A 23,619-nucleotide genomic window follows, 5' to 3' on the forward strand; every position below is an offset into this window, starting at 1 on the left:
TAGGGAGAACAAGTACTATTTTGTTACAAATAAATGAATTAATTCTATATGAGTGTTCAACTTTTGCATTTTAAAAAATATTGATCAACATAATGAATTTTTTGAAGTCGTGAGGAGCGATCAAGAATGAGAAAGTTTAGAAAAACATTTTTTAAATTTTTTGCTGACGTTCGACGTCATCTTCAGAGCAGAAAGTGTGGTGCTATTCTTTTGGTGTCATATTGGTTTTATGTGAAAATGTTATGAGTGAAGCAAGTTGAAACACAACGCTTTCACACAAAACCAATATGACACCACAAGAATAGCACCACACTTTATGCCCTGAAGATGACCCGAATGAAGGTCGGAACGTCGACAAAACAACGAAAAAGGTGTTTTTCTAAACTACCTCATTCTTGACCGCTCCTCACGACTTCAACAAATTAGGGAACAACGGGTTACCATGCAACACACAAACATGATGAATGTTTTAGCTTTTTACCAAATAATACTTTTAAATCCAAGGTTATTTATCTAATTGTTTTTATTAACATTTTTAACAATACAAAGCAGTATTTTAACGCAGATGGCGTTGAGAAGATCCGTTTCTGATTGAAGGCGGTTTTCGTTTAATCAAACTTAGTCAAAATATTTCCCATCTGATACTTCAAACCCAGTGATGTCCTCGAAGTTTAACATTAAAAGTACACCGAGTATAACAAATATATGTCAATGCACCTAGTGGAAAACAAATGACGTGATTTCAAATCCATCCTTGGCCTCCAATTGAGCGTATCAACCGTTTATTAATTTCTCAACCAAGTCTGAGTGAAGTAATAGAGTTGTGGACTGTGAACAGAAGGCTTTCACCTCACACTAAGTCAAATAGTTAACGATTTTCGTACTGAAAATCTTTAAATACAGTCCCTTGGGGTTTTCCTATTGAGAACATTTCGATCGAGACGCAACACAGGTAGATCTTTTGATTTCCAATTAAGAATAAAACAAGATTGGCTGAAAAGTTTGTCGGTTTTTTTAAAAAACGTTTTAAACAATTTTTTAAATGTGTAGTTTGAATTATAAAATGGGAAAATGTATAATCTATATGAAAAAACAACAACACCGTTTTCAATATTTTAACATGCAAATTAAAACCAGGCATTGAACTTTCTTCTTTTCCATATTTGGATAATTTTGTTACATTAGTGTCTCTCCTTTTTTTACAACTTAACATATTTCGAACAAACATGGCAATTATTATGGCGAAAATGCCGAAACGTCGCATTAAAAAGTAGTAAGTGTATGCATATATTCTAAAAAAAAGTAGCCCCCCCCAAAAAAATAACTATCTAATATTAAAAATAAGTTACATTGTGTTATTTATTTTTTTCCTTACTACAGTAACCCTGCAAATTTCTATGTGCCCCATACGGATTGCACGCTAATATTCTAATATTCTAATCTTCTATATTATTATTTTTTAAATAATTTTGAAGATCTAATAATCTTATTTATATTTTTTAGTATTAATGATCCAATTAATATTATACTATATATTTCTTAAAAAATATACTAAAAAAAGACGTTATACCTAAAACGTGAAAAGCAATACTAACTTGTTGTTTATCAAACACTGTATATCCACTTGGCTTCCATATAAAAATTTATTTTTTTCTTTTTAGCTTGCTAAGAGAGACCAATGACCTGGGTTTTATCGTGCTTTTTTCTCTCCACGGGAGATTTGTGTTTGATCGCAGAGTTCATGAATTTAAAAGAACTGCATTCTTAGGGTTCGATGGGATTCTTCTAATTCTACGAAACTGCTCCAATAAAGAAAAGTCTCCCGCCGGTGTACTGTTACAGCCTACCTGTCCTCCATTTGGTTTTAGCAAAGGTAACAGCGATCATCCAGAGCTGAAGTCTGGAGAACCAAGGTATTCTTAAATATATATATATTTTTTATTATGATATATTTGCATGTTAAACGCTTATCAAATATGATAAGAAAATATAAACACTAAGTGTACTGGATAAATTGAAACTGCGTTCTATTGAAACTTGCTGTTTGTCCGATGATGATCTGATCTCATCTGTTTCATCCGGGTGCATTTTATCTTTTGACTTCAATAGTTTATTTAATGTGCCCATTTTAAAATCTCTTTTGATCCTCAGTGGTGGGTTTTGACCATGACTCCTTATGACAAATGATTTTGTACCTTTAAAAGAGAAAAATATGTGAGGTATTGTTGGCAAGAGCGACTACTACTAATCAGATTTTCAACAAGACAACAAACCTGAGTTTTATTTTGAATTCATAAATATTAGATTCAACTGGTAGTCTCATAACAGAAACAAGAGAGTCAACACTGCTCTGTACGTAGTTTTAATGGATAATTCTTTGCCGTTTGTGCTGGAGAAAGTATGTAAAGAATAGGTCCTGAACATCTGGGTTAAGGTTTTATTATTCACTAACAATAATTTTTAAATATATTTTAACTTTATGTATTTCATCTGTTTATTTGTTTCTAATGGTTGTCCTGTCTGCATCATTAGAGTGTTTACTTATTTTTATCGTAATTTTTATTACAAGATGAAGTCCTGACTTGGAAAATTCGATCTATAAAAATCTTTTTTATATTTTTTTCGTTTTATTTCAGATTTATAACTGTAGACTTAACGATTATTTGGAGATCGTGAGATGCGGTCTGGTGTGACGTAGGCTTAGAAAAACATTTTCTTTATCATGGCAACGTTTCGATCATTATTGAGATCATCATCAGGGTCTGGAATTTATAAACATTGTATCATTTAAACATTAAAGAAAAAATACAGTAAATAAAATTATTTGGAGGTCGTGAGATGCGGTCTGGTGTGACGTAGGTTTTAGAAAAACATTTTCTTTATCCTGCTAACGTTTCGATCATTATTCAGATCATCTTCAGGGCCTGCGATTTATGAACATTGTTTCATTTAAACATGAAAGAAAAAATACAATTAATAAAATTATTTGGAGGTCGTGAGATGCGGTCTGGTGTGACGTAGGTTTTAGAAAAACATTTTCTTTATCGTGCTAACGTTTCAATCATTATTCAGATCATCTTCAGGGCCTGGGATTTATAAACATTGTATCATTTAAACACCAAATAAAAAATACAATAAATAAAATAATTTGCTGGTCGTGAGATGCGGTCTGTTGTGTCGTAGGTTTTAGAAAAACATTTTCTTTATGGTGCCAACGTTTCGATCTTTATTGAGATCATCTTCAGGGCTCAAAGTGTTTGTTTTCAGTGTAGATGTGACATTCTTGTGTGTCGTGTTGTGAGTGCTCTGAAGATGGTCTCAACAATGATCTAAACGTTGGTATGATAAAGAAAATGTTTTTCTAATCCTACGTCACTCCAGACCGCATCTCATGATCTCCATGTAATCATTAACTAACGGTCACTTAACACCACACATTTGCAGAATTAACTACAAAAAGCAAATATAATGTTGAGCGAAGTCACTCAGGAGAGATAGTAGCATTGGCTTGTCACTCGCTATCACTCAAGATGAGCTCATGAGGCCATCGGGGTTCAACCGGTGTTGTGGACTCTCGGGAAGTGTGGTAGAGGAAAATTTAGTGATGGTTAGGGATGGTTCGGGGTTGATAGTTGGGTTACTAAAGGCTAGTACACACTCGTAGACAAAATCGCTCAACTCCTATCATAGACAATATGCGACTGCCAATCGGGAACAAATCGCTTATCCTGCAACTACCTATAGACAAAAATCGCAGGTGTATGGTCTCCAAGAATACTTGAGATATGGCGCAACATTTCGTTATTGATGACCTCAGAGAGGCTGGAATGTAGCTCATTTGCTGCATGCTGCACAATTGCTAAAGGTTGCATATTGGTGGTTAGCCGGGTGAAATGTCTGAAACCTGAACTACTAATTTTAATTTTTCCAGAAAAATCAAATGTAGGACCAAATACTAAAACATTCCTTGTCCACCATCGCTACGATTAATTTTCCTTTTTTGATCAAAAATCAAAACTGAACAAGCAGCAGAGCTGCTGTCTCGTCATGTAATCGCGGAAACTAGTTTAACTGAGTTGTGCAGGTGTGAACGCGTGTCAAGGCATCTTGGATTCGTTCCGGAACACTCTATCGACAAAATCGGCGATTTTCTACGAGTGTTAAGAGATTAAGATAACCAGTGAGTGTGGTGTGAAATTTGCCGTTCTCGATTTGGTGGAGTGGGAAACAAAAGGGTTGTTGTAGTAAGGAGATTTGCGTTTTGGACTGGATGGATAGTATTCGATAGTAGTTGGATGCTTTGGCTCTACCTCATCATGTCGGACTGGTGGCGGTCCGTGTCCAGATTTTTGTCTTTAATTGGTAAGGGTAGTTTGGTATGTCTAACAATGAGTCGAGTTTGTATCAACTATTGAGTAATTATCGTTTATCGTGGATTGAGTTAGGATAGACACGTCACGACCTCTTTAGATTAAAAATGAAGAAAATCCGTTCAATTTCATCCTATCCAGAGCGAACTTTTCGAGTGAGTTCATTGTTTGTGATGTCGCAATTAAAAATTTGTTTTCTTGGATGAAAAAATGCTTTGGCCAACGACATAGTCCAATTCTGGGTGTGCCGCGCTCTACCATCCACGATGTTCTACAGCGGTTTAGGGCCACGAAAGTCTCGATCAAACAGAAGGCAGTGATTGACCGCGATGCATGACGGCTAGAGATGGTCGTTTTATAGCTCTTATCCCACATTTAACGGCTTACTTGATACGTAGTCAACTCCAAACTACTCAAAATGTAATCTTCATCAGAAGGCATGAGAATAGCCTAGTCTCTAGACGTACAGCACCTAGTACTAGTGGACTATTGGAGAGGCATCGAGTAGAAAGGCGACATCACAAATCACCGTCTCGTTTGAACACGTCATTTCTTTCAAATCATCATAGTTAATTAATTTTTACTAAAACTCATGAGCTTCTTTTCTCGTTTAGTTTGGTTTCAATTAAAATAAGTACATATGTTGTAATTAATATAGCGATAAAAATACATAGAATTTAAGATAAGCAACAAAATCCTAGTGTCCAGTTATTTTGTTTTTGAGTATTATATGTAATACAAAAGAGAATTGGCTTGACAACATAGACACTGAATGTCAGTTAATCATTACACTTATTATGGTAATGTTACTTGACTTTTGTCTTAGTTATTGTACTGTTTTATTTAATAGTATTTCTATTTATCATATATGCTTAAAATTAGAATAGATTGTCCGTCTACTCTATACAAATAGTGAAATAGCTAGATAATTGTATAACAATGTCTAGGTCAAGATGTATTGTTTCACTCTCTGTTATCTTAGGTTGTTAGCCATTGTTGTTTGACGAAAAAAATTATCTTTTATTTTTTTGAACACCCCCTACCAATGATCTTCCAAACCGTATCCACTCCCTTTTAAACGCTAAACGTCAAGCTATAGGGAATCACTCAACATAGAAAATCAAACCTATTCGCAACCCCGACTTCCTCTTCATATCCTTTTCAAACCTAGAAAATACCCTGGGCATGATCTAATTACCTCCACCAAACTTCTAAACCTATCACACAAGGCAACAGTTTTCGTAACCGCAATATATAATGCCATCCTACGAACCATTCACTATCCTCTCTTATGAAAATTTCCGTCGTTATTCTCATTTCTAAAGTTCACAAAACCACCCAACTTCTACAGACCCTGCATTTCCAAAATCCTGGAAAGACTCCTTTTAAAGCGATTAATTCCAAACATAGATCCTGATAAAATGAATCGCTCTAACAATTCGGCTTCCGCATCATTCCACGACCCAACAAGGTTTTAGAGTTGTCGACACCATTTCCTGTACTCTAGAGAAAAAAAGAGTATTGCTTGAGTGAGCCCTAGATGTAGCACAGGCTTGTTTGTTCCTTAGGGAAAACAAGGCAGCAACCAATTTTTGTTGTTTAAAAAAAATCCATTAACGCAATATTAGCTGGACTGTATGATTATCAGACCAGCATTGTTATACTAGTTAATCGTAGTATTATTGCCAATTTCCAGCTAAAATAGCCCAATAACCAAATGGATGTCAGCCTAATAAGATTTCTTGGTCTCATCCTTTATATCATCTGTATGCTGACCTACCTGTACACCACAATATCAGTATCACCACGTACGAGTACCGCAATTTTGTCCTATAACTCGAATCCTGTTCAAACTACCTCTAATATCTAAGAACACCTTAAGCTTATCGAATACTGGTGGAAATAGTGGAGTACAAGCCTAATGAAGAAAAATGTACTCAATGTACGTTCACATTGAAAAAACAATCTTGCTGTACATCAACAAAAAAGAGGTACCTACTTCCATTCAAGTCAAATACCTAGGACTAAACCTATACATCAGACTGATCTGGAATCTCCACACAAGACGAAAACGTCAACAACTTAACAGAAGACTTGTACAGCTACGAAGTATAACCGAAATATGTCTTGACCGTCAACACTAAACTAATCTTTACTGCGTCTTCTTTGGGCATAGTAAGTGAGAACTGTGGGGTTCTTCCAAGCTAGCGAACATCCAGCGCATGCAATTCTTCCAATCAAAACTCTTCGATCAAGTTCCTTACTACGTCACTAACCTCGCTAACCTCATTAGTCCTTTTGACAACGAACTGGTCCGTTCCCGATTCTAAAACTTTCACACCTGCCTCTCGATCCATCCTAACCATTCTGCTCGAGCCAACTCCCATCCCGAGAACCCGCCACGTCGCCGATGGCCTCGAGACCTTGTCTCCTAATCCCTCACACTAAGTCCTTGCGTACTTCCCCATGCCATGTGTCCTCCGGGTGCTGGCATTAGGGTTAGTGCTGTGACCGTGTGAAAAGAAAAGTACCGTGATGTTTGTAATCTGTACAAATATGTATACGCTATAAATAAATTAAAACAAGAAAATTAATTTTAAAAAAGTTTTTAGTCAAAAATTATTACTATTTCCATTATATTTAGTGGTCTATTGACCAAATTATTTCTTTCAATTAATTACTCTTTTTATATGAAGTTTTGAAAAATGGCAAAACGGAGGGTAAATTCGAAAGGTTGTAGGTTGAGATGGGGGTTGGTGTCCGAATGGATCGAAGTCACGATAGCTCAAGTGGTATAGCAGCGGCGTATTTAGCCGAAGGTCGTGGGTTCGAATCCCGCTCGTCGTACTAACTTTTTCATTTCAACCAAAACCTCACATAAAAAGATTAATTAATTATTATTATTGTATTACATTGTACTTTATTAAGGTTTTTTCTTCTTAAATTCCAAACCATGCTGATTAATTATCTGATCTAATAACAAACTACTTTTTTAAAATAATTTAATTGTAGTTAAATTTATTATTTACAACACCAATTTAATTGAACTATATGATCATGCATGTGTATGTATTTTATTTTCAAAAAGAGTGTGCGGGCCAATTTTTTCATCGTCGATCGGTTTCCTTACACGCGTTAAATTAAGCCATATTTTAATTCCAACTCCCATTTGTTTGGGTTTGGCAAAAATGTTGTAATGGCTTTTTCTGTTGGGCATGAAGGCGAACGATAGTGGGGTAGAAATAGGAATGGGTTGACCCCCAAAGCTGTTGAAAACGACCAGTCAGTTGCTGGTCAGTAGGGTTTACAGGACTTCGCAAGATTCCAGCTAAAAGGTGAGACGATTTTAACCAAACTTTCCGAGACGAAACAATATTTCACTTATCGTATAATTGTTAAAAATCGAAGGCTGCTATTATCATTAATAATATTTTGTGAGCAAAATGAAAAATAGAAGATTAATTAATCACTCCAGTTTAATAATTATTAAACGGGGTAAAAACAGGAAACAAAACAAGTTTTCCAAAATTTGGGATTCCACGTGAGGCGTTTGTCGATGTGTAGTCATAAGTGCGGTTGAGGTATACAGTACCAAGGATTGCTCACCTTATTGTGAAATTAATGTTTTGGCATCTATTTGTGTTTATTTTTATCATCCACTTCTTTAGCCAAGGCTGAAAGACGGTAAGGTGAGACTGTAGGGAACGAACGGCAAGGGCAGGATCATCGTGAGTGGACAGGATTGCAGTGCCATATGTAAATGTGAACGGGGGTGATTTAGGGTTGTTAGCAGTATAAATTATTAAACCAAGAACACTACCTTTGGTGTCTCATATGGGTGAATGGGAAGAAACCGTATGTTACCCAGAAGTAACGGTCGGCAAGATAGAACTTTAGGATGAAGTAGTAAGGATGCCTTAGAGTTTACACAGCATTTCAGCATGCCAGGCCCAGAATGCTTGCTTAACGTTAAGAAAGACAGCCGGGCAATACTGTTTCTTCCTAAAGAAGGAGGTGATAACGCGGCGGTATTGTTGAACTGCTGAGTGCTGATGCCGGAAACCAAACTGATGATCATCTTAAATGAAGAGAATAAAGTATTGGATAAAGACGTAAGAGGAGTTTTTCAACTATCTTTCTCATCAAGGGAAGATCCTTATAGAATGATACGACGAGACATTGTGCAATGTTTTGTTGGATTTCGGGATCATGATAATTGATGCAAATTTCCGAAGGGTTGGAAACTACGTGGTACCCATACAGGCGGGTAAGGAAGATTAAGCCACAATTACGCTTAAGAATTTGGCAGATGATATTTGCTTTGATTAATTCATAACCGGAAGATTTTTTACAAGTGAGTTTGGTAATAATGTTTTTTGACAACAAATGGATAGAAAGCTTTGGGGGTTGTTCAAGTGGTAGAGGTCTGTTCAGCTTCGACTTCAGTGATATGTTGTGCATCAAGTATGTTGGGAACGTGTTGTAAAGTAATTTGAGTATAGCGATGCTTTCTCTTTGTCTGTTTTTGTCCATGATCCGTAGTCCCGTCTGAGGGGATGTGAGTATTTATGTTATTGATTGTGCCAAGTTGTGTATGTATGGATATGCACTGTTTGTAAGTTTCGTCCTTATAATTCCTCAGAGCGGCTTATATAAATACTTTGATTAAACCATCATCATAATTTAAACAATATTTATAAATCCCAGACCTGAAGATAATCTGAATAAAGATCGAAACGTCGGTACGATAAAGAAAATGTTTTTCTAAAGCCATATCGCACGAGACCGCATCTCAAGATCCCTAAATAATCATACTCGTCGATATTTTGATTTATTTATTATTTCTGTAGCTTAAGTCTTTTTATCAGATATTAAAATTTTGTTAAAGCTTAGTCCACACTAGGGTGAAAGTTGCGCGACTTTGTTGGGAACAGCTACGATTCAATGTTGCGCGTCTGTTTGGGGGCTGCCACACAAAATTAAAAGAAGCGAAGCTTGGAGGAAAGTAGCATAACAGTATTTGTGAGAAAGTGCCCGTTTCCCAATTTTTTAACAACGGCTAAGCCCATACTTTTCTTTACTGGGCTTCTTCCTTTTTTGCTTCTCGTTATGCAGAAGAGCAAGCCCAAGAAGCGCTCCTGCTTCCTCTCCTCGGGTTCCAACATCGTACTGACCTCCCATTATGAAGAGAGGTTGATTCAACAAGCCTGATGAGAAACCAGCAAAGAAGTGTCTTCACACAGAAATAAACTAGTTGAGAGTCAACCGGGCAAGTTCGTTGAATCTCAAACAGCCTCGACTGAAAGAGGAAGGGCAATAACATGTCTACACTACAGAGGCAGTTCCCTAGAAAATGTCTCAGCAGTTAGGCCCCGAGGGTGTTGCTCCGTCATTGTTATTATTAATTAAAACTAGAAATAAAAGAAATCAAAGAAGATGGTGGGTCCGAAAATTGTTTAGTAACAACAATGATACATGCTGCGATCTTTTGAGGCTAAAAGATGGAATGGGATTTGTCAACTTTTTAAGGATGACACCTTAGGATTTTGAAAATCTTTCGCAAATGGTTGCACCGAAGGTGTTTAAAAAAACACACAATTTAGAAATTCAATTTTCCCAACCATGAAACTTGCGGAGTCGCAATCACACTCCGCCTGCCCCGGAACATGCGTTTACACTTGCTATGTTGCGCACCTGAGTCTCGTTTCGGTGGGAACCAAAATCTTGTATCACGTAAACCCGCAATACACTCCGGACAGAAAGGTCACTTGCGGGGCTGAATCTCAACACTCCTGATCCAAAGGAAATTCAGCTCCGCAACAATGACGCGCAATTTTTCCACTTTCCACATGTGGATTAGGCTTAAGGGCCTCCGTGTGTATCCTTCAGGCTTTCTCTTTTCCTCTCCCAGGATTCCATTCAAAATTGAGTACTGTGGATTATAACAGTAATTATGGTACGAAATACTATGCTAAACAGTTATCTGGACGTACCAACGTCGAGAAAATCGTCAAACATTCCTACAAAAGACGATGACCACCATGTAAACTCAACAGCAAGAACAGCAGTTCCATTGTTGTTAACTTAATTTTTTATACTTATATGTATCATTATAGAATTTATTCGTGTTATTAAGTTTTACACAATCTATTGTATATTGTACTTATTGTACAATGTTAATCTAAGTCAGTAAGACAGCTAGCCAATGGGTCGTACATAGTGATGTTTGTTCTGTATATTTTCATTCGTTATTTGGTTTTTTAATGTTTTCATATTTAACACAAAATTCGTTAATACGTCAACCTCCAGGAAACATAGTCAACGTATTTTGCACCTAATTTTTCAACTGTCTACACCCATCTATAGTAGGTTCCCTCAACAGATACTAGACGTTCAAAATATCAAAATTCTCCGCCTCAGTTGAAGAAATAGAAAAGAAACGCAATTTTCTTTATACGTGAAAAGGCCCAGATGGTATTCCTAAAAACTTTTTCCAATGGTTTGACAGTCCGCTCTCATTCTTTCTTTATTCATTATGATCAATAAATCATGTATTTTCTTCTCGCATTTTCCTTAGTATACAGAAAACCGGTTACGCAGTACCAGTTTTCAAAACCGGCGATCCCTCTTCTACAATAAATTATAGGACATTAATCGTATTTTCTAGCTTTTGAAAGGTTATCGCGGGTCAATTAATTGATAAACTTTCTTGTTTTAATTTCCATGGGCAGAATACCCGAACAGTTTCGTCGAACGTAAGTACTACAAATATGTTCGTAATATATTTTCGTTCCTTTGACTTGGAAGAACAGATTGATTCTATATATTATAGTTTCAGAGGGCTTTTGATATGGTAAACTTATTAATTTTTAAGCTTAGTTATGATTTCCTTGGCTCTCTACTTAATCGACTGAGAGGCTATTTGACAGAACGTTGCAGATGTAGGTATTGTGTTTTCTGACCCTTTCTTAGATTCAACAGGCGTACTTCAAGGTTCTATCTTCGGCCCCCTACTTTTCTTGATTTTCATAAACAACATTACCCATCCCTCAAATCAAACCTATCATATATTTGCAGACGGCATCAACGTTTTTCATTATAATTAATCAAGTTTGAGATTATATAAATCCGAAATCAGTAATAACTACTTCTGTCGCTCAAATTACTTAATTATTTTATTGTTCCAATCAATTGAACTCTCTCTCTCTCTCTCTCTCTCTCTCTCTCTCTCTCTCTCTCTCTCTCTCTCCTCCTCCTCCTCCTCCTCTCTTCCTATATGATATCTGGTTAGAATTTTCACCATCCCAGAGCACTCGATATTCCTATGGGTAATTGGTGATAAGACCCTTCACTCACACAAATAAATTACATTCGCACATTCATTCATTCTACTCCAGAGTACTCGATACTCCTCGAGGTAATTGGGGATAAACTACTATTCACGCTAATAAATTACATTTGCACATTCATTCACACTACCTCAAAGCACTCCACATTCTTCGGGGTAATTGGGACTTACATTCACGTTAATAAATCACGTATACACAGTACATATCTTTCACACTATCTCAGAGTACTCGATATTCATCGGCGTATTGGGGGGATAAACCCCTCCATTCACGCAAATTAATACATTCGTTCAACTAAATTACATATATCATAGATATAGATATATGTATATGTATATGTATATAGATATACAGGGTGAATTGCTACTCGTGCTACAAACTTCTCCAGTAGATTCTTCACCCTAAAATGAACAAAAAAGTTCATATTGTCCATGGTCCGATTCTNAATCGGACCATGGACAATATGAACTTTTTTGTTCATTTTAGGGTGAAGAATCTACTGGAGAAGTTTGTAGCACGAGTAGCAATTCACCCTGTATATAGATTTTTAAAAAATATCTTTTTTTTTAGTTCGCTTTTTTTTAATAAATATTTTTTTTAATTCGATTTTATTATATTTTTTCAGATGAGACGAATGCCCAAGTTTCGAATTGGGACGGTTGTCCTCTTCTCGTCCGTTGTGTTGGCCGCCTGCTCGGAAGCAAATGTCGACGTGAAACCTCCAGCTGCTGATTTAACCGCTGGAAAGGTAAAAGATTTGAGATTTGACCAGACCGAAACCCGATCTCTTCCTTTTCCCCAATTTCGTTCCCACGTCGAGTCGGAAATATAGCCGTAGACCCAAAAATTAATAAAAAGGAAATCCTTGCGATACCGGCCTGAAAGCAATTATCCAGCAGTCAATACGCCCGACGAAAGAATAAGATGCCCCAGAAACCGAATACTTCACAGGTATTACAAGAAAATTTATTTTATAACTTCCCTTTTTTTCTTTTTTAATTTTCAAACAATGGGCATGTTGATATTATAAATTAGGTTTAAATCGAAAATTTTCCTTGCAATCTTCCAAGCCCTTATCTCACCTGCTGATAATGACAACTGAGTTGTCAGGTTTAAAGAGCTGGGACACTTATTGAACATCGGAGTCATTGTAATTGCTAATTTTTATACATCTCACTTATCATCATACAATCATTTTGCCTTGAAATACGGTGGTTTGGTTGGTTTTTACATATTCATTTCAACCAAATTTCATTGTATTTTATTTTCATCGAATAATTATCATTACTCATCAAGTTCAGTTGTTAACATTTTAGTCTGGTGATGGTGCTGGTTCGGCTCATTCAAACAGGTTTAGGCATTCAGTGTTGGTTCTGCATTAACAACCAAAGTGCAGGTTCATCACTTCGCAGATACGGTGGATAAATCTCAGAAATTAATTGTCATTGCTCATTTTGGAATTTTATCATATCAACCGATACTAAAAAACAATTTTCTCATATCCTCTAATTCATGTTGGATTATTTATGACCACAATTGTTTTAGTGTTTAAGATGTTAAGTGCGGCTGACCTACTTTACTACGTACTTAATGCTTAAGAAAATACATTTTTAAAAATTAAGTGAAAATTGTTTTTATAAATTCTGTGTAAATCTGAAATTTTCCTTGCAATCTTCCAAGCTCTAAGCTCAAAGGCTGACAATGGCCACTGAGTTCGCAGTTTTAAAAAGCAGTTGAACAAAGAGTAATTTATTTTTATACATCTCACTCATTATCATACAACCATTTTGCCTTGAAATATGTTGATTTGATTGGTTTTTATATTATTTTATAAATATTAATTTCAACCAAATCATTACTCATCAAGTTCAGTTAACATTTTAGTCTGCTGATGCATGCTGGTTCAGCTTGTTCAGGGTTGGTTCTGCGCTAACGACCAAAGTGCTGGTTTATCACTTTGCAGATACTGTGTACTTAATGCTTAAGAAAATTAAGTTAAAATTGTTTTTATAAATTCTGTTTTAATCGGAAATTTTCCCTGCAATCTTCCAAGCTCTAACATCATACAACCATTTTGCCTTGAAATACGTTGATTTGATTGGTTTTTATATTATTTTGTAAATATTCATTTCAACCAAATGTCATTACATTTTTTTAATCGAATAATTATCATTGCTCATCAAGTTCAGTTGTTAACATTTTGGTCCTCCGATGTGTGCTGATTTGGCTCGTTCGGACAAGTTTAGGCATTTGGTGTTTGTTCTGCGCTAACGGCTAAAGTGCACGTTCATCACCTGAGAGATCTCTGAGCAATCTCAGGAATTAATCACCAATTCTCATTTTTGAATTTGATCATATGAATTCATAATTTTAAAAAAAATTACTTGTAATTCATGTTGCATTATTTATAACCACAGTCGTTCTATTGGGTTGTCCGGAAAATAATGCAGGATTTTGGTATTAAACAAAAAAAAGAAACTAGTTACTTTAAAGCAATGTTCTTTAATCAAAATAATTTCCCATACTCTCAATACATTTCTCCCAACGTGTTGGTAACTTATTAATTTCGTTNACATTCATACAAATGAGTAATCCTGTAAACGTAAACAGAATATTTTATATAGATTTTTTTTAATGAAAACTTAAAATCCTGCATTATTTTCCGGACAACCCGATAGTACTTACCACTTTTAGTGTGGCTAACTTACTTATTTACTACCTACTTACTTAATACTCAAGAAAATTAATTTTTAGAAATGAAAATTGTTCTTATAAGTTCTGTTTAAATCAGAAATTTCCCTTGCAATCTTCCAAGCTCTTTGCTTACCTTTTGACAATGACAACTGAGTTGTCAGTTTTAAAAAGCGAATTCAATAAGTGTAGTTCATCTCACATATCATACAATCAAATATTGAGTTGGTTGGCTTTTTATTTTTTTTTCTATAGAAGAAGGAGAAAAAAATACATTGTTTTATTAACAAAAGTAATACAATAAATTTCAAATATAGCAAAAAGTCATCTGTTGAAGTTTGGATTTCCTTGGTCTATACCATAATGTATTTTACAGTGGTTATATTAAAGAGCATTTCAATTAAAAACAAAAACAGTTCTTTCTTCCACTATGACCTAAACAGCAGAGGTCATATCAACCCTCAGGGTGCCAGTGTTTTTGAAAAAAAGCCCATTTGTAAGTATGTCGGGTTCGAATGCAGGGCCGCTGGATTCAAACCCGGGACCTTTACCTTACAGTGATCATCGCCGTGTCAAAGACTAAACCTTGCGGCCACCGACGCCCCAACAGTTCTATTGTGGAACCCTGACATGGTACCTTGGAAAGTGCACTATTCGTTATTAAATTGGGCACTTTCCTCGTTGCACCTTTGTGGATTTCCTTTGATGTGAGATAACACTAGAACACCACAAACTCCGGATCCATACCCCGGTGATTCTACCACTTCACTTATATGATCTCAAATTAACAGACTATTCAAGTAATCTACAAATATGTTTTTTCACACAGATTGCAGACATAATACGGTAATCTATAATTTGCATGAAAAAGTACTTTTAGATTATTTGCATAGACGATGATGATTTAACGTTAAAAAATCCGGATAACTGCAAAACCAGGAGTCCATCCTTTTCAACTATTGAGGGAAAACTCTTGCCTGGGCCACAGAACACAGTGTACTGAAGTGTAATGAAAAAACTAATAAACAAGCCACGGAGGTTCGTCAGCATCATAAAGCAAATCTTTCTGTAAAATTTCAAAGTGCCATTAAAAAAAGGAGTACATCAATCAAGTTGAACAAGCAAGCATATTGTGGCCTAACGAGGTTTCTACTCACACTATCAAGGCTAATAAAATGCTTGAAGATAGTGTACTAAAATATTACTTGATGCTTTGTTCTTGCTTATCATGAAAGATGATTTCATCTTCTGACTATATGCTGTCAGAAATTGTTTTTTATTTCACTTTTCCTTTGTCGTATATTTCAAAATTTGTAGCTTCGGTGGCCTAGTTGTTCTGAAGCAGAAGCTGATCATATAGCCATGCTCGATCTTATGGGTTTGATCTCATAATTGTCCTTGGGGTTTTATTTGAAAATTTGACAAATGTGTTATTAAGTTTGAGATTTCCTGCCAGAATGTAACATTTTGAAATATTAACAGTTTTCACTTTTCTTCATCTAATGTTTTTTCAGTTGTGGAAAATAGGAAAGTTTAAGAACAATTGACATTGAAATAATAGGAAAATTAAAAAATAAATAAAAATAAAAATCAGAGTAAAACAAAAAGCTTATGCCAAAACAAGTTTCTTTTTAGGAAGAAAGGAATATTTTTTAGTTGAAACAAAACTTAAAAAATATATATATGTTTGTTTACACATGTTTCCAATATGATCCATCCCTCCATTTTAAGAATCCAAGCACAGATACAAGCTTGCGCGCACAAACCCTGTACATTTGACGAACTCATGTTTCCTCCCGCCCTCAAAAATGAATAATGGGCCGGTGCACATCCCACTTGAGAAGATCAGGAAGGTGCTTCCCATACTGCTGGCTTCTAACTCACTCCCGCCCGGCCTCGAACATCTCTCCGGGTTAAGTAGCCTCTCGAAAGAGATCCTCGAGGAGTATGCTGAGCGTATCTTGATCTACATGGAGAAGCAGAACAGCGTAAGTTGGCCAGGTGGAGTGGAAATCTTTCAAAAATTTCCCGACCAAATTTTCTCAACACCTTGGCCTGTAAATGTGGTTCCACAGTTGTAAAATTTCATTTCACATAAAAATTTAATTTTTCTTCCTGTCTTTCTGTATGAAACATTTTTAGATCAGAGCAAATAAGTGATAACATCGTAATTTATTCAACAGCAATAAATCTTTTTTACTTGTTTAGTAGTTGTAAAAAGAAACAATCTCCTGGCATGTATTTTGATTTTTTTAAAACTGCCATATTTTTTCACTCTTCATTGTTGCAATCTTGACCGTAGGTTCTGCCTTTTAAGGAATATGATATAAGGTTAAATTTTTACTATTGATATAATTGGTAAAATAACTAGGTGAATTCTGAACTTGATTAAAAAAAGCATCTTTTTAAAAAATAAAATTGGGATGAACACATGTGGTTATTTTTCTATGTGCCATTTGTCTGTTTGAAATGAACATTTATAGCAGTAGTTATTCGGTATTTATTAAAAGGTATTCAGTTGTGTGTGGATAATAAGTTTTTGTATGGATGATATGCCTTTTTAATACCGATTCCAAAACAGTACAGTTTTATATTTGTGATGTCTTTTTAGGATGCACCTTGGGCAACAGAAGTTTTGTTACCAAATGATACAAAACCTATTCACTACGACCTATTCCTTGACCCCTGCATCGAAGAAGGTGTCTTTTATGGAAGAGTGGCCATCACAATTGAAACGAAGGCACCACGGGACCACCTGATCGTACATGTCAAATATCTCAACGTAACCAGCACGCAACTCTTCTTGCCCGACCAGTCAGCCATATCAGTGAAAAAGGCTTTTGAGTATGAGCCAAATGAGTTTTGGGTCATCCAGGTCGAGTATACCCTTCCTGCAGGCAAATACCTCCTCAAACTGGATTTCAATGGATCTCTCACCAAGAGCATCGTCGGATTCTATAGAAGCTCTTACTCAAAGACTGACGGAACTACCAGGTAATCCTGTCACTTCTTTTAGAGAATTATTCTTAATATTGGAATGTAAAATTTATATTTGGACAAGCTTTATTTCAGATACCTTGCTTCGACCAAATTCGAGCCAACTTACGCAAGGAGGGCATTTCCTTGCTTTGATGAACCCTCATTTAAAGCAACTTTTGACATCAAACTTGTTCGTCCTGCTAAAGATGATTACTTCGCTCTCTCAAATATGCACCAAATTGTAAGAGATGTTAACAAAATGAAATAAACAAACAAACTCACACACTAAATACTATGTTACAAACTCAAGTATACTCACAGTACTACTCTATTGAGTGTACACTAATAATCAGACCATTTGAGAACAAGTTAAGAAAGTTAATATTAAAATTTCAGTCAGAAGAAGCAGATTATCCCAAAAAGGGGAAAGTGACGGCCAAATTTGCCACAACACCACCTATGGCAACTTACCTAGCCTGTTTCATTGTCTGTGATTTTGAAAAGCTCCCTTCGGTGAAAACCGAATCTGGAACTGTTGTTACACTCTACGCCCGCCAAGGACAGGCCAATAACACAGTTCTAGCCCGAGACGTTACAGTTGCAGTTTTGGAGCATTTCACAGATTACTTCAAAATTAAATTTCCACTCAGCAAACTAGGTATGTCTATAATATATCAATTTTTGTCTTGAAATAACTATGGTTTTGATTAAATTGGGCTGTTTGAGGTCTGATTGAGAAAGGGCTGTTTATGATCTGTTTGCTGTTTTGATCTGTCAGACATGTTTCAGCTTCTTGCTGTCTTTAGTGCTGGGTCTGTGATAAAAATAGCAAGACTAAAAAGACCAAAATGATGATAACCAAAATTTTGCTTCATCACTGTTCAAACCCCAAGAGGACATTTCACAATTATATTATAATTTAATGTATTGGGTAAGGGTTTGCTGAGTTGACAGGGTGTTGATTTTTGTCCTTTTTTCCATTTTATTTTATTTATTGTAAACAAATTGGTAGATCTCTATAAATTTTTTTATGGTGGTTCAGTATCTATGTAAAATATATTTTTTTAATGTTGTTTATTATTTTTTTAATAGATTTAATAGCCATCCCTGATTTTGTGTCTGGAGCAATGGAAAATTGGGGCCTTATCACTTTCAGGGAAACTCAACTTCTGGCCAACAATGACAAAAGTGCTTTCGATATGATTTCTGTAATGACTACAGTTGCTCATGAACTTGCTCACATGTGGTTTGGAGACTTAGGTAATTTGGCATTATGTAACTGTCGCATAATTAAACTATTTACTCTTTTATAAACAATCTAGTAACTATGAGCTGGTGGGATGATCTTTGGTTGAATGAAGGCTTTGCAACTTTCCTCGCGACCAGAGTTCTTACAAAGCTCTACCCGCAGTATCAAGCTGTGAGTTAAGTAGTAATATATTTTAATGCTGTTCATTTCATTGTTTAATGAATTAATTTTAAAAATACGTAATAGTTGTTTAGTTATAATAGTGATTTTAACAGGAATCAAGTGGCATGGCAGCTGTATATAATGTCTTGGTTGATGATGCTGCAGTGAGCTCACATCCCATTATCCAGCAAGTCAGGCACCCTGACCAAATCACAGAGATATTCGACGTCATATCTTACGCTAAGGTGTGCTACTTAAAATGTGCCCTGGTAAATGAATAATAACAGTTTTGACCTCTCCAGGGTTCTGCAGTGCTGCGAATGATGGAGGACTTTGACCCAAAAGGTTTCCAAAATGCCGTCTGCCATTATTTGGAGGAATTCCAGTACAAGAATGCTCACACTTCAGACCTTTGGGCTCATCTCGCCGTTGAGATGAGGGAGGTAGAAGACCTCCCACGGATGCTCGACACCTGGACGAAGCAGATGGGCTACCCACTCGTGTTTGTCGAAAGTATCAAAGGAAATCTTGTCTTCGAGCAGACACGATGCTTAACAAATGCAAAAGCTGAATTCCAAAAAGACAGCTCTTTTTTCAAGTAATACTATATTTCATTATTAAGTTAATAAATCAAAATATTTACAGTGGTATTAGCTTATAACCATCTTCAAGGGATCTAGGGAATCATATCGTTACAACTGAACTTTATTATAACCAGATTTATATATATAAACAAAAATATGTATATATTTGAGAAAAGTGATTAGGATAAAAGAAAAATGTTGGCTGTTACATATATTCAAAACTAATTTAGATGCATACATATGTATTAACATATGCATTATTATATAAACAATAACTTATAGAAATATTATCTTATTAATTATCATTAATTAATTGATTTTGGCATAAAAAAATCACTTATAGTGGTTTGTATGCTTTTGGAGCAATAAGATTTTTTTCCACAAAATTCTCAATACTTTTTAATGCTATTAATATGTCTAGTATTATCACTTTTTACCAAACAAAATTTTGCACTTGATCTATTAAAAAACACTTCTAAAATTGATGGTACTTAGCGATAGAAAAACAACTACATTTTTATAGGACATCATTTTAAACACAAACATTTGGAAAGAAACCAAAATGGTGACTGTGTTAAAAAGAAAATTAAAATTTGTGCAGTGGATTCCTTAAATTCAAGATTCAACTGAGTAAACACGCGAGATCATTATTCAATTATTAATAATTTTGAATCAAAAGACCTGATTGCATTTCAAAATGCCTGGCTATTTCCAGATTATTGTAGTAACGGCATTGTTACATATTTAAAAAAATAAAGTACTGCACATGATATAACCAATAACATTGCTCAAAGTCATTATACCCAGAATATCATTGTATCTAGCATCATTAATATAGAATTACACTGTAATTATATATTTGAGGCTCTTTTTTGAAAATTATTTTGTATTTTTAGGTACAAATGGGACATCCCAATAAAATATATCACTTCGAGAAACGCTTCAACACCACAGTCCACTATTTTAAAATTAGATCAAAAGCATTGTAAGTATATTTTTGAAAATCGACTGATCTATATTCATATTTTTTTATTCTACTTATAAATTTATTTTACAGTAAAACTACCACTAAAAGAAGGTGTTGAGTGGTTTAAAATAAATGCAAAGCAAGTTGGTTTTTACCGAGTGATGTATACAGAAACAGAATGGATGAACCTTAAGAACCATCTCTATGACAATCCGAATGTATGTTTTCCTTTTAAAAATTTATAAGGTGATAATACAATATTTCAGTTTATATGTATTTCTAATAATATTTTGTTTAGATCATGTCACCGGAAGACAGAGCTAACCTGATAGATGATGCCTTCAGCCTAGCAAAATCGGGCTATTTATGTTACGGTATACCATTTCAGTTCATTTCATATCTTAAGTCAGGGAAGGAGAACCATTGGCTGCCTTGGTATGTCGTATACCGCCACACTCTCAACTTACTCCTGCCACTCAGGCACTCGGGAGGCACTAGTACTAATCTGAAGGTAAAGTTTTCCAGGTATCTTACCAAATGCACTACTTTGTCTCAAATTACTAATTTAGTTTAAATCGATTCCGTTTATGTTCCTATTTTTGGAATTTGATGTTTCCAGACTTACATAGGCAATCTCATTGGTTCAGTGTATAGTAATGATATTTGGAATTTATCTGGGAACTCCCCTATAACTGAAAAGTGAGTATTAATGGTTTTTATTTTTATTAAAAAGTTATTAACTATTGGGAAAAAAATAGGTTGTTCAAATCTTCTGTGGCAAGTCTTGTATGTCACATAGAGCTGCCAGCAGCTTTGAAGAAGGTAAATGAACTTTTCAGCGATTGGATCACAGGCGGGTCAAAGCCGCCGATAGATGTTAGGAAGACTATTTACACATTTGGTACATTATTTATAGTATATTTAAATGAATGATTTTAATTTGATACATCATTTAAACTTCTGTAGGAATGTATGGAGATAAGCTTCTTTCAAACTGGGAGGAACTGTGGGATCTTTATCTCGTAGAGCAAGACCCACTGGAAAAGAACATGATGATCGTGGCCTTGGCTAAAGTCACTGAGCCGAAACTATTGACACGGTAAAACTATTCGATGATATTTTCGTAAATATCAGTCATTGCTGATTTTTCGATTTTTCAGACTACTAGAAAACATGAAAAATGAAAGTTTGGTCAGGAGTCAAGACTATTTTTCATTTATGTTCGTTATGCTCAGCACTCCTCAAGGGAACACCGCTGTTTGGGATTATGTCAAGTGAGTTTTTGAAAAAACTGTTTAAAAACAAAGTTTTGACAATTTTTATCTGTTTATTGAATTCCTTACCCACTTTGGTATGATTCTGTACATTGTACAGTAAAAATTCTATTATCCGAAAATCAAGTTATTCGGGCTCCGGGTCTCTGTATACTTACACTATGTATACAGGTATGTTTTTTGTGTTGCAACAAGTCACTTCAGATTCGAAGAACACCAAATTTTGTCTTGTTCCTATGAAACTCCCAGCGGTCAGTTTATATTGAACATATTGGTAACGGCCGTCATTTCGTTTTGCACTAATTCTTCTGTATTTTTTGTATTGAATCGGGTCACAGGCTTTTAATATCACTTATTCAACAATTCTATGAAGACCATTTTTTGATTTGTCGTTTTCCAAATTTTTTTTGAAAAAATTTATAATTTTTTTCCGTACAATACATATTAAAAATATTATTTGTACACATGGCTTCTTAATTCACCTTTTAATTGCAGTATTAAACAAATAAATTCTATTTTAGAGTTTTCGATTTTCAGTAGATCACTCTCCCAGACATTACCCCAGATAATGGAGGTTTTACTGTACTTTAGTTTTGTTCCATTCTGTAGCACCGATGAGCCAAGAAATTTGAATATTAGGCCCAGTTTCAATGGTTGAATTTTTCTACAGTCCCAAAGCACTCTCCTAGGGCAAGTATAGTGCCGTAGTATGTTAGGTGCATTGGTGTCTGCTTTCTTGCACAATCTGCGCCTACTGGGTTGGAGTATACCCACCATCCTAAAATGCATTCAGTCTGCAGTGTCCTGTCGAAGTTTTTTCCGGCTTCCTTTGATGCATTTTCTTTCCTTCAGAAACTCGCTTTTTTCTTTATTTTATTTTCATTTTTTTACTCATCAAACCACATCATCATTAAGCCACGGGGTTATAACTTTGTATCAGAGATGCCGCCACTTGTAATCCGAGGCAAAAGGCAAAAATCTTAATTTTGCATAATAAATCAATTAATTTCCCTTGAAATTCATTTTTAAAAAATATTTTATAAATGAAACAATGTAACATGAACAGTTGAATAGGAAACAGACAATTGAGATGTTCACAGTTTTAACTTGTCAGGAATGGCTTGTGACTTGAACGAAAGTCTGAACTTTCATGAAAAAGTTTGTCTTTATCAAACGTTAGTCAATCAACAAAATCATTGATCATCTCTGTTTAACTGAACTAAAGTATGCAAGTCGGTAAACATTTGTAAAACCTGCACTGACTCTACTTACTGGGTCTGTCTATTTACTACTGAAGACAACACAAAGCTAGAACATGCAAACCCACAAGTGAAATGGACCCAGTGTGTTGAACATAATAACCTGCCTTAAAGGAAATTTTGTACATGATGTAAAAGCTGGAGTAGAAAGCTGTTTGTAAAAAATCTTACTGCCAAGGAATCGATCAAACTTCTAGTTGGTAATTGACCATCTGGTACAATGGTACTAAAAATTATAAAATTCATATAATTTTAATTTTAAAAATGGTCTAGTTGTATAAATCTCATCCTTTTTATGATTTAAATAAAATTAAATTATCTATGTATTATAATTTTAGAAATAACTGGGACTACCTTGTTAAACGCTTCACCCTCAATGACCGGTCATTGGGGCGACTCCTGCCTGAAATTGCAACACAGTTTCACGATCAGAACTCTCTTGATGAGGTAAGTCTTTTAAACAATGATGTTAAAACCGCTGGATTAATTTTATCATTTGTGTTTCAGTTGAATCAGTTTATTGCGCTCCACCCTGAAGCTGGAGCGGGGGCTGCTGGAAGAAAAAGGGCTGTGGAGAAAGCTCGCTGGAACATTATTTGGGGGGAGCAATACCTGCCGGTGCTGGAGGAGGCATTGTCAAAACTTGTCAGTTTGCGCACCTGAAATTCTATATACAACAAAAGTAATAAATCATTGTAAAAGAAAAGTGATTGATTAAAATTGAATATTTTGACT

General features: G+C 35.2%; 1 protein-coding gene across 4 annotated transcripts; it reads left to right on the top strand.

Moving 5' to 3' along the window:
• Window positions 1-1,686: 1,686 nt before the first annotated feature.
• Window positions 1,687-23,590, top strand: LOC106665025 (glutamyl aminopeptidase-like). 4 transcript variants are annotated; one of them, XM_014391161.2, is made up of 18 exons: window positions 1,687-1,913; window positions 12,345-12,467; window positions 17,022-17,404; window positions 17,483-17,630; window positions 17,786-18,047; window positions 18,482-18,649; window positions 18,712-18,809; window positions 18,914-19,045; window positions 19,103-19,398; window positions 20,281-20,369; window positions 20,442-20,569; window positions 20,650-20,862; window positions 20,971-21,050; window positions 21,110-21,252; window positions 21,318-21,450; window positions 21,512-21,625; window positions 23,223-23,331; window positions 23,392-23,590. In XM_014391161.2, exons 2-18 carry the CDS (start codon window positions 12,345-12,347, stop codon window positions 23,545-23,547), a joined length of 2,775 nt encoding a protein of 924 aa, XP_014246647.1. In that variant the 5' UTR covers window positions 1,687-1,913; the 3' UTR covers window positions 23,548-23,590. The 4 variants fall into 4 exon arrangements, with proteins under 4 accessions (XP_014246647.1, XP_014246648.1, XP_014246649.1 ...); XM_014391162.2 differs by lacking the exon at window positions 1,687-1,913 and adding an exon at window positions 11,081-11,125; XM_014391163.1 differs by lacking the exon at window positions 1,687-1,913 and having other exon boundaries at window positions 12,431-12,670.
• Window positions 23,591-23,619: the final 29 nt, after the last annotated feature.

Source organism: Cimex lectularius, unplaced genomic scaffold (genome assembly GCF_000648675.2).
Source record: "Cimex lectularius strain Harlan isolate CLEC.00 unplaced genomic scaffold, Clec_2.1 scaffold138, whole genome shotgun sequence".
NCBI classification, from domain to species: domain Eukaryota; kingdom Metazoa; phylum Arthropoda; class Insecta; order Hemiptera; family Cimicidae; genus Cimex; species Cimex lectularius.

Excerpts from the sequence above, each read along its gene's own strand:
- LOC106665025 (XM_014391160.2), top strand. The coding sequence starts at position 16,219 with ATGAATAATGGGCCGGTGCACATCCCACTTGAGAAGATCAGGAAGGTG. Across the intron at positions 18,650-18,711 it reads CATGTGGTTTGGAGACTTAG|TAACTATGAGCTGGTGGGAT; the intron begins GTAATTTGGCAT and ends TAAACAATCTAG. Across the intron at positions 21,626-23,222 it reads GCTGTTTGGGATTATGTCAA|AAATAACTGGGACTACCTTG; the intron begins GTGAGTTTTTGA and ends TTATAATTTTAG.